At 45.0% G+C, this 19,984-nt stretch overlaps 1 protein-coding gene across 1 annotated transcript in view; it reads left to right on the forward strand.

The window, feature by feature from the left end:
• Window positions 1–280: 280 nt before the first annotated feature.
• Window positions 281–19,984, forward strand: part of LOC139233576 (TANK-binding kinase 1-binding protein 1-like) — a 150,573-nt gene continuing 130,869 nt past the window's right edge. The window contains exons 1-2 of the mRNA XM_070863975.1: window positions 281–378; window positions 11,318–11,562. Coding sequence (XP_070720076.1) covers window positions 11,338–11,562 — 225 coding nt within the window. The 5' untranslated portion in view covers window positions 281–378; window positions 11,318–11,337. The remainder of the gene's footprint in view (window positions 379–11,317; window positions 11,563–19,984) is intronic.

A 19,984-nucleotide genomic window follows, 5' to 3' on the forward strand; every position in this document is an offset into this window, starting at 1 on the left:
CTCGGTTTTGTCAGACAACTCGTGTAGAACAAGCTCTCGCAATAATATTGTTTCACTCTATTGATCTGCAACGTATGGGGGTTACTGGAACCGTCATCACCATTGATTACAATCTCCAGAGGTAAATCCCAATTAAAAAAAAACATATTGCGAATGTGGAACCGCTTTGGTGGGGATACAAAGAGAAGCTCTCTGTTTTGTGTAACATCTCATGAATGACACTGTACTGTGGAGGTGTTTAGTTTGCGCCACCACGTGGTGTGTCTGCGGGGAGTGAAATTGCAACACTGTCCATTTGGGTGTAAGTTACAAAGAGATCAGGCTGGGAAGAGTCAGACTGCTCCTGTCAGATGGGGTCCCAAGATCAGTCAGCAACACGTGAGTGCAACCTTTCACACATCTACCGAGACACGAGCTCTGCGATAGTCTGCAATACAACAGAAGCGGCTGCTCTTTCTCTCTCGCGTCCTTCACACAAGACAAAAACGCTCAGCCATATTTTTTTTCTCTCTCTCGTTTATTTCGCTTTGGATCCGATGCACTGAATGTCCCGCCTACTTAAACCGTGCAGTCCGGCATTTACCTCCTCACACGCCAGGGCTTTCACATTTGCTCTCTAAATATGTTTATTTGACAATCGTGTTTTAAAAGTCGGCAATACAATTTTCCTTCCTTGCTGTTAAAGGCGAGATGCAGGGTTGGGGCAAGTGCGCAGGCGTTTTATACGCCGACAAACGGGCTGGAGTTTCTGCTGTATTCTGTTGTTGAACATTTAGTTTTATTATTTGCTTAAATCTAATCTTCGAAAGGGTTGCTCTGCGGAATTTATGTTCACAGAAATAGATATCGTGCATCATTACCTTTAACACATGGAAACCCAAATACTTAAAAGTGCAATTTAGTTTTTCTTCAAATAAATCGGTTAATATGTCACTTCAAACAGTTAAGAAGCGTTATATAAATTAGATCGATCAATTTTTATTTATTAATATGGCAATGATAAACAGCTTAGAATAAATTTAATTTGTAAAAGTTCCAAGAATATCAATTTGCAGGATATACTGTGCAGGGCTTGTATCCAATGGCTCAGTTGATCAAACACCGTCTAGCCCATTGAAGTTTGTTCTTCGAGTTCCCCTAACTCTTCCTGACTGGTAATAGATTTGATTCTGATTATTGCACAAGGTTCTAGGTTTGAGCTCTGATGTGTTGTTAGGCTGCAAAGCGCTTTGGAACGTCCTGAGATCGTGAAAGGTGCTATATAAATGCGAGTTCTTCTAGCTGATCTTAGCTGGGGTTTGGAGTACTCTCATTGGCCTCAGCACCCTGCTCCTGATTGCTATCCAGTACTGACAGTGTGTGTATGCATGTGTCTCTGTGTGTGTCTGTGTAGGGTGATGCTTGGTTGTGGAGATAGTCTACTCATACTCAGCCAGTACCCATGCAACTATATCCCAGCACGGGTCAGCCCAGACGCTCCTTAAAACCTACCTCTTTGGCCAAGCTTTTGGTCATCTGTCCTAATTTCTTCTTATTTGGCTTGGTGTCAAATTTTTTGTCTTATAATACTCCTTTAAAGCGCCTTGGGATGTTTGACCACGTTAAAGGCTCTATATAAATACAAGTTGTTGTTGTGGAAGGGGATAAAAAGGTTGGGAAAGAATATACTGAGCTGTCAAACTGAGTTACGTTGAGATTATAAAAATGGACTAAACTCCCCAAATCCTCATTCTCCAACCCTTGCCCTACAACCAAAAAAATCAGTGACTAAAATAGTTGTGTACATTTTATTAGGGGATTTCCAGAGTAAAATTGCTTAAAATTGGTATGAATCAATAATATCGTACTCTATGGTTTACAGAGTGCACATGGCCTTTGTACAACTGGGAATGAGAATAACACAAGTACAGTCAGAGCAGTAAATCATGATGTCCCATAGGGAGGTAACTCTGCAATTTAATATTCAACACACAGGAGACTGTGATTTGTTTGGGAATTTCATGTAACGAGGTATGAATGTGAACATAGAATAAGAAATGGGACTTGTCACCTCCTAAACCAATCTAACTCGACTCTCTTCCCCCCCAATTTTCTCCCTTCCGCTCCAAGACTTCAGCACATAATCTAGGCTGAGGCGTCAGTGCAGCACTGAGGGAGTGTTGCATTGCCGGGACTGCTGTCTTTTGGGTGAGAGGTTAAATCGAGGCCCCCGATTTAACCTCTCCTACGGTGCATTTTTGAAACAGAGCAGAGAATTCTACTGGTGTCCTAGCTGACATTCCTCCCTCAATCAGCACCACAAAAACAGATGATCCGGTCATTTACCTCATTACTTTTTGTGGGAGCTTGCTGTGCACAGATGGGCTGCCGTGTTTGCCGAAATAACAACAGGGATTGCACTTCAAAAGGATGGAATTGGCAGGGGGATGTGAAAAGCTCCAAATCAATGCAAGTCTTTCACAGGAGTGTCATTTATTTCATGTTTTCTCCTGAAGTCTTTGAGTCATGCTGTAATTCTGCAGGTAGCAATCGCCCTCTGATAGCTTACCCATTCTTCTAATGTGAGACCAAACTTTGAGTGTCAGCAGGTTATTCAACCTTGGGGGGAGGTATACAGTCAAGCCCGATGCTGTCCTTTGCCTAGCATGGAGCATCAGGCGGCAATCGGTGTAGTAACACGAGCTGATTTCCGCTCCTACCCCACAGCCTCCTTAGCCCAGGGATCCGAAAGAAGGTTCTTGGATTTATATAGCACCTTTCACAACCTCAGGATGTCCCAAAGAGCTTTACAGCCAGTGAAGTACTTCTGAAGTGTAGTCATTGTTGTAATGTAGGAAATGCAGCTGCCAATCTGTGCACAGCAAGATCCCACAGACAGCACTGTGATAATGACCAGATAATCTGTTTTACTGGTGATGGTTGAGGGATAAATATTGGCCAGTACACCAAAGAGAACTCCCCTGCTCTTCTTCAAAATAGTTCCATGGGATCTTTTATGTCCATCTGAGAGAGCAGACGGGGCCTCAGTTTAACGTGTTATCCAGAAGACGGCATCTCCGACAATGCAGCACTCCCTCAGCACTGCACTGGAGTGTCAGCCTAGATTTTGTGCTCAAATCTCTGAAATAGGACTGAAGTGAGTTGTAGCATCCCAATTGCCACCTTGGCAGATTGCACCAGCTCAGTGGGGACTGGCGGATTGAGCATGGGTCCTTCCTGATCAGTATGTATGGCAGTGCATTTACTGAGGCACTGGGGAGCAGCAAACTGTGGCTGGGCTTTAAGTAAGTAGTCCTGAAATCCTTGAATTCCCTAAGCTCTGGAATTCCGTCCCTAAACCTCTGACTCTACCTCCCTCTCCTCTAAGATGCTCCTTAAAACCTACCCTTTGACCATCTCTCATTATGTGGCTCAGTGTCAAATTTTGTTTGATAATCACTCCTGTGGACATCTCACTATTTTAAAGACTCTATATAAATTCAAGTTGTTGTGAAGCCAATAAAATAGACCATACAACAAAGCCTGGAGGCCTTGATGCTAACTCAGTGGATTATAAAAGCCCTCAGCGTCAATTCTCAGAGATAATACATTTGACATGTTTTATTCTTTGATTGACAGGGCATGTCACTTCAGTTGCAAATGTATATTCAGAAAGCAAGAACCAGATCAGATCCAATTGTTAGGTTTCCAGTGTAAATGGGAGCTCACAATTTCTTAATGAACCTCTGTGTAGTACACTTACTGTACGAACTGGTAAAACATAGCACCCACAACTCTTACACTGGATAGACAAGTGGTCATAGATCACTTGTACTGGTGCATAATTTTCACACCTATTTGTAGATTGTAAAAACCTGTGGTACAGTTTAGCGTGCGTGGATTGTACTGAAGGCTACAAGGGACAAGACCGCTGCGATTCTGCCCCAAATTGGGATGGGATAGCGGAGGAGAATTACCGCCCGCCCTGCCCCCCCCCCCCCCCCCCCCACACACACATGCCATTGCCTCAGGATTGGCATCTGTTTGTAGATCAGTGGTTTTTGAACTTTTCTGTATGTGTATGGGGAACCCTTAACAGTTCAGGTGGAACCCTTCATTCAATTGATTCGCTGTCCCAGTACTCTGTGCCTGTACTCTGTGCATTGTGTAAATCTTTTATTAGCCTGCACTGTTACAGAGCCCTACAGTATTTGATCCTGTATATCTGCCCCCATCCTTGTATTGTCTGCTAATGCTGCTGGATAGCCCTTTTATTTTTTAGTGTTCATCGACTGTAAAGTTGACAGATTTCAATTGCCTCAGAGTGTAATGCACAAAGCTTTTATCAAATAAATCTTATAATCCACTCGTGCTGATTATGAGTCAATGCTGGCAACTTGGTGTCTGAGATTTACTATTCCCATTATGTTTGGATTGATTTTTTGAATGAATTCCAAGACCATTTCTTTCAATATAATTTCTTATGATTTATTTTGTTATTTTCCTTTGTTTTATTTAACTTGGTGCATCAGACTCACTGAACATACCCGACAACTCCCTTCGGATCCCCCAAAAGTTTGTCACCATCCTTTGCCTGTTCCACGACGACATGCAGGCCATGATCCTTACCAATGGATCCATCACAGACCCAATCCACATCCGGACCGGGGCTCAAACAGGGCTGCATCATCGCCCCAACCCTCTTCTCAATCCTTCTCGCTGCCATGCTCCATCTCACAGTTGACAATCTCCCCGCTGGAGTGGAACTAAACTACAGAACCAGTGGGAAGCTGTTCAACCTTCGCCGTCTCCAGGCCAGGTCCAAGACCACCCCAACCTCTGTCATCGAGCTACAGTACGCAGACGATGCCTGCGTCTGCGCACATACAGAGGCTGAACTCCAGGACATAGTCGATGTATTTACTGAGGCGTATGAAAGCATGGGCCTTACGCTAAACATCCGTAAGACAAAGGTCCTCCACCAGCCTGTCCTCGCCGCACAGCACTGACCCCCAGTCATCAAGATCCACGGCGCGACCCTGGACTCCGTGGACCACTTCCCTTATCTCGGGAGCCTCCTATCAACAAGAGCAGGCAGTGACGTCAAGATCCAACACCGCCTCCAGTGCGCCAGTGCAGCCTTCGGCCACCTGAGGAAAAGAATGTTTGAAGACTAGGCCCTCAAAACTGTCACCAAGCTCATGGTCTACAGGGCTGTAGTAATACCCACCCTCCTGTATGGCTCAGAGACATGGAACATATACAGTAGACACCTCAAGTTTACTGGAGAAATACCACCAACGATGTCTCCGCAAGATCCTACAAATGCCCTGGGAGGACAGGCGCACCAACATCAGCGTCCTCATCCAGGCCAACATCCCCAGCATTGAAGCACTGACCACACTCGATCAGCTCCGCTGGGCGGGCCACATAGTCCGCATGCCACATACGAGACTCTCAAAGCAAGTGCTCTACTCGGAGCTCCTTCATGGCAAACGAGCCAAAGGTGGGCAGCGGAAACGCTACAAGGACACCCTCAAAGCCTCCCTGATAAAGTGCAACATCCCCACCGACACCTGGGAGTCCCTGGCCCAAGACCGCCCTAAGTGGAGGAAGTGCATCCGGGAGGGCGCTGAGCACTTTGAGTCTCAACGGCGAGAGCATGCAGAAATCTAACGCAGGCAGCGGAAAGAGCATGCGGCAAACCTGTCCCACCCACCCCTTCCCTCAACGACTATCTGTCCCACCTGTGACAGAGTCTGTGGCTCTCGTATTGGACTGTTCAGCCACCAAAGAACTCACTTCAGGAGTGGAAGCAAGTCTTCCTCGATTCCAAGGGACTGCCTATCATGATGAACCATCTGAGATGGTCTTTAGCTTCAGAAGATGGATTTCTCATGAAGAAGTATTTTCCATGCACTTTGCCAAACTCAATGACTGATATAAAGTTCAAATACATATGGAGGAAAGGATTAGCAAATCTCCGACTCCTCGGACTAGAAGGGATGCGAATGGGAAGGGAGCTTATATAGGTCAGTAGGATATTAAGGGAATAGAAAACAGTAATCCTATCTCAAGTTAAAACACAACAGGGGGATGCATGTAAGAAAACTGGTAAAAGACAAATTCTGGATTGAGGTCCGGAAACAGCTATTCATATTCACACAAAGAGTGATTAGCACCTGAGGTGGTCGTCCAGGTACAGTAGTGGAGGCAAGCATTCTGAAATCATTAGTAAGGCAACTGGAGGCTGTGATTGAGGAACTACAGTTTTCTGTGAACTAAATGGGCTGGCCACAGATGCCATTAGCCCCTCCAGCCTATTCTGCCATTTGACTGGATACTGGCTGATCCTGTGTCTTAATCAACTAACAGAAAACAGAGAGTCGGGATAAATGGTTCATTTTCAGGTTGTTAAACTGTAACTAGTGGAGTGCCACAGGGATCAGTGCTGGGGCCTCAACTATTTACAATCTATATTAATGACTTGGATGAATTTCCTGATGATACAAAGATAGGTGGGAAAGCAAGTTGTGAGGAGGACGCAAAGAATCTGCAAAGGGTTATAGAAATATAGAAACATAGAAAATAGGTGCAAGAGTAGGCCATTTGGCCCTTCGAGCCTACACCACCATTCAATAAGATCATGGCTGATCATTCCCTCAGTACCCCTTTCCTGCTTTCTCTCCATACCCCTTGATCCCTTTAGCCATAAGGACCATATCTAACTCCATCTTGAATATATCCAATGAACTGGCATCAACAACTCTCTGTGGCAGGGAATTCCACAGGTTAACAACTCTCTGAGTGAAGAAGTTTCTCCTCATCTCAGTCCTAAATGGCCTAACACTTATCCTAAGACTGTGCCCCCTGGTTCCAACATCGGGAACATTCTACCCGCATCTAACCTGTCCCATCCCGTCAGAATCTTATATGTTTCTATGAGATCCCCCCTCATCCTTCTAAACTCCAATGTATAAAGGCCCAGTTGATCCAGTCTCTCCTCATATGTCAGTCCAGCCATCCCTGGAATCAGTCTGGTGAACCTTCGCTGCACTCCCTCAATAGCAAGAACATCCTTCCTCAGATTAGGAGACCAAAACTGAACACAATATTCCAGGTGAGGCCTCACCTGTACAACTGCAGTAAGACCTCCCTGCTCCTATACTCAAATCCCCTAGTTATGAAGGCCAACATACCATTTGCCTTCTTCACCACCTGCTGTGTACCTGTATGCCAACTTTCAATGACTGATGAACCATGACACCCAGGTCTCGTTGCACCTCCCCTTTTCCGAGTCTGCCGCCATTCAGATAATAGACTGTCTTCGTGTTTTTGCCCCTAAAGTGGATAACCTCACATTTATCCACATTATACTGCATCTGCCATGCATTTTCCCACTCACCTAACCTGTCCAAGTCACTCTGCAGCCTCTTAGCGACCCCCTCACAGCTCACACCGCCACCCAGTTTAGCGTCATCTGCAAGCTTGGAGATATTACACTCAATTCCTTCATTTAAATCATTGATGTATATTGTAAAGAGCTGGGGTCCCAGCACTGAGCCCTGTGGCACTCCACTAGTCACTGCCTGCCATTCTGAAAAGGACCCGTTATCCCGATTCTCTGCTTCCTGTCTGCCAACCAGTTCTCTATCCATGTCAGTATATTACCCCCAATACCATGCACTTTGATTTTGCACACCAATCTCTTGTGCGGGACCTTGTCAAAAGCCTTTTGAAAGTCAAAATACACCACATCCACTGGTTCTCCCTTGTCCACTCTACTAGATACATCCTCAAAAAATTCCAGAAGATTTGTCAAGCATGATTTCCCCTTCATAAATCCATGCTGACTTGGACCGATCCTGTCACTGCTTTCCAAATGCGCTGCTATTTCATCCTTAATAATTATAGGTAGGCTAAGTGAGTGGGCAAAAATGTGGATGCTTTGTGGTACCTGCACTTGCAACCAGAAGTGTTTTAGAGGGAACAAAAATAATTTGGCCCATCATGCCTGTGCTGGCTCTTTGAAAGAGCTATCCAATTAGTCCCATTTCTGTGCTCTTTCTCCATAGCCCTGCAAATTTTTCCTTTTCAAGTATAATGACAAGCCTTAACATCCCGCGCCTTGATGAGCACAAAACCTAAACTACATGCTAAAAATACCAAAACCAAATGTTTCTCAGTTGCAGTCTGTCAGGCTGCTACTTCAGGTCTTTGAATATTTAAACAGCGTTGCAGCTTTTAGGTTTCTGCTTTCCACAGTTCAGTCGGCGAATTGATTTGAAAATCAATAAACTAAGTATTTGCAATTTAAATTATAAGAAGAACCTAAACCAACTCAAAACAGACTGATAATGCTGAGAAATTAATTTTTTGTGTGTGTCTTTTTTCCTCCTCCCCAGCCCAGATTCTCGGTGACCAGTTAAGAGCAGGTGACTTGCACACAAATCCACACATTAAACCTGGGACCTTCCTGTTCTTGTATTGGGCAGCAGGTGGTACATTCATCCACCAATCAATGGGGAGCGCAGAGGAGCTCTTATTTAAGGTCACAGGTCTCATGTGAGACCAGAGATCGGGAGAAATGTTTCTCTCACAGGGTGGTGAATATGTGAGACAGATTTCCATCAAAAATAATGAATGCTATGCCGGTATCCTTTCACAAAAGAGAGCTGAACAACATCCACTAATGGGAGTGACTGAGGGCAGAAGAAATAAGGACAAGCTGATCAAGTAATACAAGGAATCTAGTCCCGTTGGGAATGTGCGAACATCTGCTGTGAAATGGAGCTGATCGTGACTGAGTAAAAATTGGTTCGAACATTAGACTAATATCTGGATGTCTTTGTTTGCTCACCTTTAAGTTTAGGGAGATATCCCCTCAGTTTTTCATCTTCTTGGAGGTTTTACCTGTGGCTAATCACCTTCCTTGGGAAGCTAAATATGTCAGCGAGTCTATCACAATGCAAGAAGCACGACCATCTCTCCTGCAATACATTACAACTTCCTACAACTCACAATTGGGAAGACTGAAGCCATTGTCTTCAGCCCTCCCCACAGAATCTGCTCCAGTGCCTCTGATTACATCTCCTTCTCTGGCCACTGTCCCAGCCAGACCATTTGTAACTATGGTTGTTCGACGCTGAGCTCAGTTGCAGCTCCCGTTTCCTTTCCATCACACAGACCACCACAACATTGTCCAACTCTGCCCTTACATCAGCCTCTCTACCGCCAAAACCTTTATCCATGCTTTTGTTACATCTAGCCTTGTTTATTTTAATGAAGTGCTTTGAAAATAAGGAGGAGCTGTTTCTGGAGGGAGAAGGATCGGTAACCAGAGGGCACAGATTTAAAGTAATTGGCAAAAGAACCAGGGGGCAGATGAGGAAAAAAATTTTTACGCATCAAGTTGTGATGGTCAGGAATGCACTGCCTGAAAAGATGGAGGAAGCAGATTCAGTAATAACTTTCAAAAGGGAATTGGATAAATACTTGATGGGGAAAATTTGCAGGACCTTTGGGGAAAGGGCAGCAGAGTGGGACTAATTGGATCGCTCTGTCACAGAGCCGGCACAGGCACAATGGGCCGAATGGCCTCCTTCTGTGCTTTATTATTCTATGATCGTATGAATTCCTTCCTTTATGGTTTGCATCCTCCACAAATGCCCAAAATACAGCTACTCATATCCTTTCAGTTCTCTAACTCCCCGCTCCCCCCCCCCCCCCCGCCCCCCACACCCCACACACACTCCCTTTGTCTTATGGTAGCAGAGTCTTCAGTTGCCTTGGTTACTCTCTGTGGTACTCAGTCCACAAACTCCTCCATCTCTTCCTTCAAAAGTCTCTCAAAACCCACTTTTTGGGTCAGGCTTCCTGTATCCTTCCATGACATAGAGTTGGATTAATTTAAGGAGCTGTATGGCTATGTTTCATATTGGACAATGCATTTTCCAACTAACCCATCTGGATTAGAATATTTATTTTTAATCCACAAAATCACGAAGTGAAGAACCTTTGTAATATCCTCTCGCTGGGAGTAGTCACATTGATATTTTGGAGTTTCAGTCAGTGAGGCAGTAAACATCGTAACTCGAAAGTGAAAATGCAACACTAATAACTTTAGTGCAACTGAAACTAAGGGCTGTATCGGAGTCTGGAGCCAGGCCCACCACAGCCAGAGACATTTGGTTTGTTTTATATCGGAAGCCACAGGCAGGTCTGAAAATATTCGGCAGCAATGTTCCAGAGTTTTGTATAGACTGATTGCCAAGCCGACAGTAAGTATCATTAGTTTCAACTTAAGGTTGGTTTGAAAGATGCAATGGGAAGGTATCTCTTAAAGCCACAAAGTCCTTGCATTATGAACAAAATCCTTTGTTTAATACCTAACCATTGAATTTTTATCATAATATAAGGAAACAGAATCCGTTAGCAATGTTAAGCAAAGAATTGGCTCCTTGCTGAATGTGGTTATCCCTTTTGTTAGTAAAGGATTTTATTTTTAAATTCGGAAATCTTGATCCGCAGGCCCAAGGTGCAGGTTCTACAGAGCAGCAGAGAAGACCAGAGAAATCCGTAGTTAAATAAGCTACGCTTGGGTTTTAGGTTGTAGGTTTTCTTGTGATTGGAGGTAATGACTGGTAGAGGAAAAGGTGGTAAGGAGCTGGGAACGGGAGGAGCCGAGGGCCATGGTAAACGGCTCCGAGATAACACCCAGGGACATCACCTGGCTGCCCATTCATCAGCTGTCTTGTCGAGGGCTTGTAAAATGTACCTCTGGCCTCATTTCAAGAGAAGATGCGTGGAGGTGTTGAAAGTTTTCCTTGTATCATTAGGTTGTGGAAGGAAGGGAAGGTTCCATAGTTTTGTGGCCTTGGGAAGGAACGAGTTAAGAGTTGGAGGCTGCATGATGAACCTTGCTTTTAGTCCGACTCCAGAGACTTGAGTACAAAATCTAGGCTGACATTCCAGTGCAGTGCTGAGGGAGCGCTAAACCAAGGCCCTGTCTGCTCTCTCGGGTGGATGTAAAAGATTCCACGACACTGTATCGAAGAGGAGCAGACGAGTCCTGGCCAATATTTATCCCTCAACCAACAGTACTAAAACAGACTATCTGGCCATTATTTCATTGCTGTTTGTGGGAGCTTGCTGTGCGCAAATTGGCTATTGCGTTTCCTACATTACAACAGTGACTACACTGCAAAAATACTGCTTGAGTAAAGCGCTTTGGGACGTCCTGAGAGCATGAAAGGCGCTATATAAATGCAAGTCTTTCTGCTTTCATGCATGCATATTATACGTAGGAAAGTGATATATTTCATCTTGCCTTTAATAGATCCTTGCTGACTTGGTGCTATGGATTCTTTCAACTTTGAAGACGACATCAGCATTCTGACGCAAGAGGAGCTGCCTGATGATGTGGAGTGGGGTGACACACCCAACACGGTCCTTACAGGCGAGGAATACTCGGCATCCCACTTTGCACTTATCACCGCCTACAACGATATCAAGCAGCGATTGATCGGCATGGAAAGAGACAACTCCACCTTGAAGAGGAAGCTCAGACAATACGACCTCAAGGTAAACCCTCGGCAACAGATTTCATTCTATGTGAACCATGGAAACGGAGCTAAGATGTGCCTTGTCTGGAAAAGTGACGTTAAGTTTTAAAGGCGGTTCGAATTAAGGGCCTTCTTGTCTCAGTTGTTTCATTGGGACCCTTTGTCATGACAACAATAGAGTTTCGGTTTATTCACAGAAAATCCTGGAAAGCACTCAGCAGACCAGGCAGCATCTGTGGGGAGAGGAAGAGAGTTAACGATCTGAGGCGGGTTGGGAGTGGTCAGGAATCCTGGGAGAACGGGTTTCCTGCAGGTCCTGCAAATTTAATGGCAGGGCCTGATTTACATTTGTGGCCTTTGTTTCCCACCCACAACCGGTCAGATGGAGAGGCTGGCTGGCTGCGGGCAGATAGGCCTGAGGCACTAGACCACACAGGAGAGGGAGGGAGAGATTGGGTGGGGGCCGGGGGTTGGTCAGGGGCTGGAGGAAGATCACGAGCGGCGGGGGGCGAAGGATCGGGGACAGAGCACTGGGGGAGCATTGAGGTGGGGATGGCGGAGATGGATCGGATCGGTGTGGGGGGGGGGGATGGAGCATCAGGGCCGGCCTGAAGGTCACGTGTAGGGGAGGGGTGGTGGGCAGGGAAAGCATTCAGTCCAGCCTGAGCGTCATCGATGGGGAGGGCGAGGGGGCACAGAGTCGGGGTGGGAAGCAAAGGGATAGGCACCAGGATGTAGCGTTAGAAAGGAGAAACAAGGTGCCCAAACATTTCAGGTGTGTAAATGCACGATGCGAGGTAAATTAGGTTGATGAGGTTCAGATGCAAATAGCCACATGGGAATATGATGTTGTGGCAATAACAGAGACCTGGCTCAAAAAAAGGCAGGATATAAGGTTCAGGAAAGACAAAGAAGGAAAGAAAGGAGGTAGGGTGGCAGTATTGATCAAGGAGAATATTACTGTGCTGGAGAGAGACCATGTCCTCGAGGGGTCAAGGACAGAATCTATTTGGTTAGAGTTGAGAAACAATAGAGGTGTCATTACACTACTGGGTGTATTCTATAGGCCCCAACTTGTGGGAAGGATATAGAGGAGCAAATTTGCAGGGAAATTACAGAGAGGTGCAAGAACTATAGAATAGTGACCATAGGGGACATCAACTATCCTAATATAGACTGGGATAGTCATAGTGTAAAGGACAGAGAGGGGGAATAATTTCTGAAGAAGAGAACTTTCTTGATCAGTGTGTTTCTGGCCCAATGACAAAGGAGGGATTTCTGGATCTGGTTCTGAGACAAATAGAGCAAGTGTCAGTAGGGGAACATTTAGGGAACAGTGATCATAGTATCATAAGTTTTAGATTAGCTATGGAAAAGGACAGGGAGCAATCTAGAATAAAAATACTTAATTGGAGGAAGGCAAATTTCAGTGGGTTGAGAACTGAGCTGTCCCGGGTAAATTTGAATCAATGACTGGCTGGCAAAATTATAATTGAACAATGGGCTGCCTTTAAAGAGAAGATGGTTCAGGTACATAGAAACATAGAAAATAGGTGCAGGAGTAGGCCATTCGGCCCTTCTAGCCTGCACCGCCATTCAATGAGTTCATGGCTGAACATGCAATTTCAGTACCCCATTCCTGCTTTCTCCCCATACCCCTTGATCCCCCTAGTAGTAAGGACTACATCTAACTCCTTTTTGAATATATTTAGTGAATTGGCCTCAACAACTTTCTGTGGTAGAGAATTCCACAGGTTCACCACTCTCTGGGTGAAGAAGTTTCTCCTCATCTCGGTCCTAAATGGCTTACCCCTTATCCTTAGACTGTGACCCCTGGTTCTGGACTTCCCCAATATTGGGAACATTCTTTTTGCATCTAACCTGTCTAAACCCGTCAGAATTTTAAACGTTTCTATGAGATCCCCTCTCATTCTTCTGAACGCCAATGAATATAAGCCCAGTTGATCCAGTCTTTCTTGATATGTCAGTCCTGCCATCCCGGGAATCATTCTGGTGAACCTTCGCTGCACTCCCTCAATAGCAAGAATGTCTTTCCTCAAGTTAGGAGACCAAAACTGTACACAATACTCCAGGTGTGGCCTCACCAAGGCCCTGTACAACTGTAGTAACATCTCCCTGCCCCTGTACTCAAATCCCCTCGCTATGAAGGCCAACATGCCATTTGCTTTCTTAACCGCCTGCTGTACCTGCATGCCAACCTTCAATGACTGATGTACCATGACACCCAGGTCTCGTTGCACCTCCCCTTTTCCTAATCTGTCACCATTCAGATAATAGTCCGTCTCTCTGTTTTTACCACCAAAGTGGATAACCTCACATTTATCCACATTATACTTCATCTGCCATGCATTTGCCCACTCACCTAACCTATCCAAGTCACTCTGCAGCCTCATAGCATCCTCCTCGCAGCTCACACTGCCACCCAACTTAGTGTCATCCGCAAATTTGGAGATACTACATTTAATCCCCTCGTCTAAATCATTAATGTACAATGTAAACAGCTGGGGCCCCAGCACAGAACCTTGCGGTACCCCACTAGTCACTGCCTGCCATTCTGAAAAGTACCCATTTACTCCTACTCTTTGCTTCCTGTCTGCCAACCAGTTCTCAATCCACGTCAGCACACTACTCCCAATCCCATGTGCTTTAACTTTGCACATTAATCTCTTGTGTGGGACCTTGTTGAAAGCCTTCTGAAAGTCCAAATACACCACATCAACTGGTTCTCCCTTGTCCACTCTACTGGAAACATCCTCAAAAAATTCCAGAAGATTTGTCAAGCATGATTTCCCTTTCACAAATCCATGTTGACTTGGACCTATCATGTCACCTCTTTCCAAATGCGCTGCTATGACATCCTTAATAATTGATTCCATCATTTTACCCACTACCGATGTCAGGCTGACCGGTCTATAATTCCCTGTTTTCTCTCCCTCCTTTTTTAAAAAGTGGGGTCACATTGGCTACCCTCCATTCTATAGGAACTGATCCAGAGTCTATGGAATGTTGGAACATGACTGTCAATGCATCCGCTATTTCCAAGGCCACCTCCTTAAGTACTCTGGGATGCAGTCCTTCAGGCCCTGGGGATTTATCGGCCTTCAATCCCATCAATTTCCCCAACACAATTTCCCAACTAATAAGGATTTCCCTCAGTTCCTCCTTCATACTAGACCCTCTGACCCCTTTTATATCCGGAAGGTTGTTTGTGTCCTCCTTAGTGAATACCGAACCAAAGTACTTGTTCAATTGGTCCGCCATTTCTTTGTTCCCCGTTATGACTTCCCCTGATTCTGACTGCAGGGGACCTACATTTGCCTTTACTAACCTTTTTCTCTTTACATATCTATAGAAACTTTTGCAGTCCGTCTTAATGTTCCCTGCAAGCTTCCTCTCGTACTCTATTTTCCCTACCCTAATCAAACCCTTTGTCCTCCTCTGCTGAGTTCTAAATTTCTCCCAGTCCCCGGGTTCACTGCTATTTCTGGCTAATTTGTATGCCACTTCCTTGGCTTTAATACTATCCCTGATTTCCCTTGATAGCCATGGTTGAGCCACCTTCCCCTTTTTATTTTTATGCCAGACAGGGATGTACAATTGTTGTAGTTCATCCATGCGGTCTCTAAATGTCTGCCATTGCCCATCCACAGTCAACCCCTTAAGTATCATTCGCCAATCTACCCTAGCCAATTCACGCCTCATACCTTCAAAGTTACCCTTCTTTAAGTTCTGGACCATGATCTCTGAATTAACTGTTTCATTCTCCATCCTAATGTAGAATTCCACCATATTATGGTCACTCTTCCCCAAGGGGCCTCGCACAACGAGATTGCTAATTAATCCTCTCTCATTACACAACACCCAGTCTAAGATGGCCTCCCCACTAGTTGGTTCCTCGACATATTGGTCTAGAAAACCATATCTTATGTACTCCAGGAAATTCTCCTCCACCGTATTGCTTCCAGTTTGGTTAGCCCAATCTATATGCATATTAAAGTCACCCATGATAACTGCTGCACCTTTATTGCATGCACCCCTAATTTCCTGTTTGATGCCCTCCCCAACATCACTACTACTGTTTGGAGGTCTGTACACAACTCCCACTAACGTTTTTTGCCCTTTGGTGTTCTGCAGCTCTACCCATATAGATTCCACATCATCCAAGCTAATGTCCTTCCTAACTATTGCATTAATCTCCTCTTTAACCAGCAATGCTACCCCACCTCCTTTTCCTTTTATTCTATCCTTCCTGAATGTTGAATACCCTTGGATGTTGAGTTCCCAGCCCTGATCATCCTGGAGCCACGTCTCAGTAATCCCAATCACATCATATCTGTTAACATCTATTTGCACAGTTAATTCATCCACCTTATTATGGATACTCCTTGCATTAAGACACAAAGCCTTCAGGCTTGTTTTTTTAACACCCTTTGTCCTTTTAGAATTATGATGTAGTGTGGCCCTTTTTGTTTCTTGCCTTTGTTTACTCGGCCTTCCACTATTGCATTTTACCTTTCTACCATCTGTTTCTGACTCCATATTACTTCGCCCTATCTCGCTGCATAGGTTCCCATCCCCCTGCCATATTAGTTTCAACACTCCCGAACTGCATTAGCAAATGTTACCCCTAGGACATCAGTTCCAGTCCTGCCCAAGTGCAGACCGTCCCTTTTGTACAGGTCCCACTTCCCCCAGAATTGGTTCCAATGTCCCAGGAATTTGAATCCCTCCCTCTTGCACCACCGCTCAAGCTATGTATTTATTTTAACTATCCTGCTCCCTCTACTCTGATTAGCACGTGGTACTGGTAGCAATCCAGAGATTACTACCTTTGAAGTCCTAGTTTTTAATTTAACTCCTAGCTCCCTAAATTCAGCTTGTAGGACCTCTTCCCGCTTCTTACCTATATCGTTGGTACCTACATGTACCACGACAAACTGGCTGTTCACCCTCCCTCTCCAGAATGCTCTGCAGCCGCACCGAGACATCCTTGACCCTTGCACCAGGGAGGCAACATACTCTCCTGGAATCTCGGTTACGGCTGCAGAAACTCCTATCTATTCCCCTTACAATAGAGTCCCCTATCACTATAGCTCTCCCACTCTTTTTCCAGCCCTTCTGTGCAGCAGAGCCACCCATGGTGCCATGAACCTGGCTGTTGGTGTCTTCCCCTGGTAAGTCATCTCCCCCAACAGTATCCAAAATGGTATATCTGTTTTGGAGTGAGATGACCACAGGGGACTCCTGCACTACCTTCCTGCTCTTGCCTTGTCTCTTGGTCACCCATTCACTATCTGTCCTAACCCTTACCTGCGGTGTGACCAACTCATTAAATGTGCTATCCACAACATTCTCAGCATTGCGCATGCTCCAGAGTGAGTCCATCCGCAGCTCCAGTGCCATCATGCGGTCTGTCAGGAGCTGCAGCTGAACACACTTCCCGCACACATAGTAGTCAGGGACACTGGAAGCGTCTCTGACTTCCCACATAGCACAGGAGGAGCATGACACGGGTCCGAGCTCTCCTGCCATGACTTAACCCGTAAATTAATTTACTTACTAAAATTTACTTTAAAACCAAACAGCTACTTAGTAGTTCGCTGCCAATTAAACCAATCTAAAAATCAGTCTAACAAAGGGTTATACTTACCAGTCAAACAGCCAACCACTTACCAGCTTGGCTGTGACGTCACCTCTTGATTTCGCTCCCCTCTATCTTTGTCTGCAACTGGTTGGGCTGGTCTCTGGGCCTCCATCTCCTACTCTCGCACTCCTTATCAGCTGCTCTAGTGTCAGCACTGGTAGGAAAAACAAGACAAAACAGCACCTGCCACCCCCACTTGTCCTTAAAAGTCACCCACTTACCAAACTCACAAATGCCACTCTATGCTGCTGCACGCCGTGCTCTGCACAAGCTGCCTCTTTTTAACCTGTATCTAGGTCAGATGACTCACTACTGGTCAGTCGTTTACAGAACTAGTTTTAACTAGCTGCTAATTGCCTCCTACTGGAGAGTTACCTTGTTTTTATCTGCCTAAACGTGAAAGATTCCCAACTATTTAACTTTTCCCCTTTAAATTAAACTGCTAATTACTTAGAAGCTACTGCCAATTGCCACTAATAATTTATTCCAGCCTCCAAATGGTTTAAAGAGAATAACCCTTAAAACTCACCCACTTACCAAACTCACAAATGCCACTCTATGCTGCTGCACTCCATGCTCTTCACGAGCTGCCTCTTTTTAAAGTCGAGGTATATTCCCACGAGGGGGAAAGGTAGGGCAAGCAAAGTCAGAGCTCCCTGGATGATGAAAGAGATAGAGAGTAAGATGAAGCAGAAAAAAGGGGAGTATGACAGATGTCAGTTTGAGAATACAAGTGAGAAACAGGCTGAATATAGAAAGTTCAGAGGCGAAGTGAAAAAGGAAATGAGGGGCAAAGAGAATGTGATAATAAATTGGCAGCTAACATAAAAGGGAATTCAAAAGTTTTCTATAGGTATATAAATAATAAATGGGTAGTAACAGTAGGGATGAGGTCGATTAGGAACAAAAAAGGAGACCTATGTATGGAGGCAGAGGGTATGGCTGAGGTACTAAATGAGTGCTTTGCATCTGCCTTTACCAAGGAAGAAGATGCTGCCAAAGTTATAGGGAAGAGGAGGAAGATACTGGATGGGATAAAAATTGATAAACACGAGGTACTAGGAAGGCTGGCTGTACTTAAAGTAGATAAGTCACCAGGACCGGATGGGATGCAGCCTAGGATGCTGAAAGAAGTAAAGGTGGAAATTGCGGAGATACTGGCCATAATCTTCCAATCCTCCTTCGCTACGTGTTTGGTGTCAGAGGACTGGAGAATTGCAAATGTTACACCCTTTTACAAAAAAGGGTCTAAGGATAAACCAGCAACTACAGGCCAGTCAGTTTAACCTCGGTAGTAGGGAAACTTTTAGAAACAATAATCCGGGACGCTTGGAGAAGTGTGGATCCATTAAGGAAAGCCAGCATGGATTAGTTAAAGGCAAGTCATGTTTAACTAATTGGTTGAGTTTTTTGATGAGGTAACAGAGAGGGTTGATGAAGGCAATGCGGTTAACGTGGTGTACATGGACTTCCAAAAGGCATTTGATAAAGTGCCATATAATAGGCTTGCGAGCAAAGTTGAAGCTCATGGAATAAAAGGGACAGTGGCAGCATGGATACAAAATTGGCTAAGTGACAGGAAGCAGAGAGTAGTGGTGAACGGCTGTTTTTCAGACTGGAGGAAGGTATCCAGTGGTGTTCCTCAGGGTCAGTACCAGGGACACTGCTTTTCTTGATATATATTAATGACTTGGACTTGGGTGTAGAGGGCACAATTTCAAAATTTCCAGGTGACACTAAACTTGGAAGTATAATGAACAGTGAGAAGGATAGTGATAGATTACAAGAGGACATAGACAGGCTGGTGAAATGGGCGGACATGTGGCAGATGAAGTTTAATGCAGAAAATTGCAAAGTGATACATTTTGGTAGGAAGAACGAGGAGAGGCGATATAAACTAAAGGGTACAATTCTAAAGGGGGTGCATGAACAGAGGGACCTGGAGGTATATGTGCACAAATCATTGAAGGTAGCAGGGCAGGTTGAGAAAACGTTTAAAAAAGCTTACGGGATCCTGGGCTTTATAAATAGAAGCATAGAGTACAAAAGCAAGGAAGTTATGATGAATCTTTAAAAAACACAGGTCCAACCTCAACTGGAGTAATGTGTACAATTCTGGGCACCACACTTTAGGAAGGATGTGAAGACCATAGAGAGGGTGCAGGAAAGATTTATAAGAATGGTTCTAGGAATGAGGAACTTCAGTTACTCGGATCGACTGGAGAAGCTGGGGTTGTTCCCCTTAGAGCAGAGAACGTTGAGAGGAGATTTCATAGAACTGCTCAAAATCATGAGGGGTCAAGATAGAGTAGAAAGACAGAAACTGTTCCCATTGGCGGAAGGGTTGAGAACCAGAGGACACAGATTTAAGGTGATTGGCAGAAGAACCAAAGGCATCATGAGGGGGAAACTTACGCAGTGAGTGGTTATGATCTGGAATGCTGCCTGAAAGGGTGGTGGAGGCAGATTCAATAGTAGCCTTCAAAAGCGAATTGGATAAGTATGTGAAGGAAAAAAATTGCAAGACTACGGGGAACGGGCGGGGGAGTGGGACTAGCTGAACTGCCCTTGCAGAGTGTTGGCACGGGCTTGACAGGAGAAATGGTCTACTTCTCTGCTGTCTCCTTCTTTGACCAAAGCTTTTGGTCATCTGCCGTAATTTCTTCTCATGTGGCTCAGTGTCAAATTTTGGTCTTATAGCACTCCTGTGAAGTGCCTTGGGACACTTTACTACATTAAAGGCGCTATATAAATACAAGTTGTTGTTGTAAGCATT

The sequence above is a fragment of the Pristiophorus japonicus genome, chromosome 21 (assembly GCF_044704955.1).
Source record: "Pristiophorus japonicus isolate sPriJap1 chromosome 21, sPriJap1.hap1, whole genome shotgun sequence".
Lineage (NCBI taxonomy): Eukaryota > Metazoa > Chordata > Chondrichthyes > Pristiophoridae > Pristiophorus > Pristiophorus japonicus.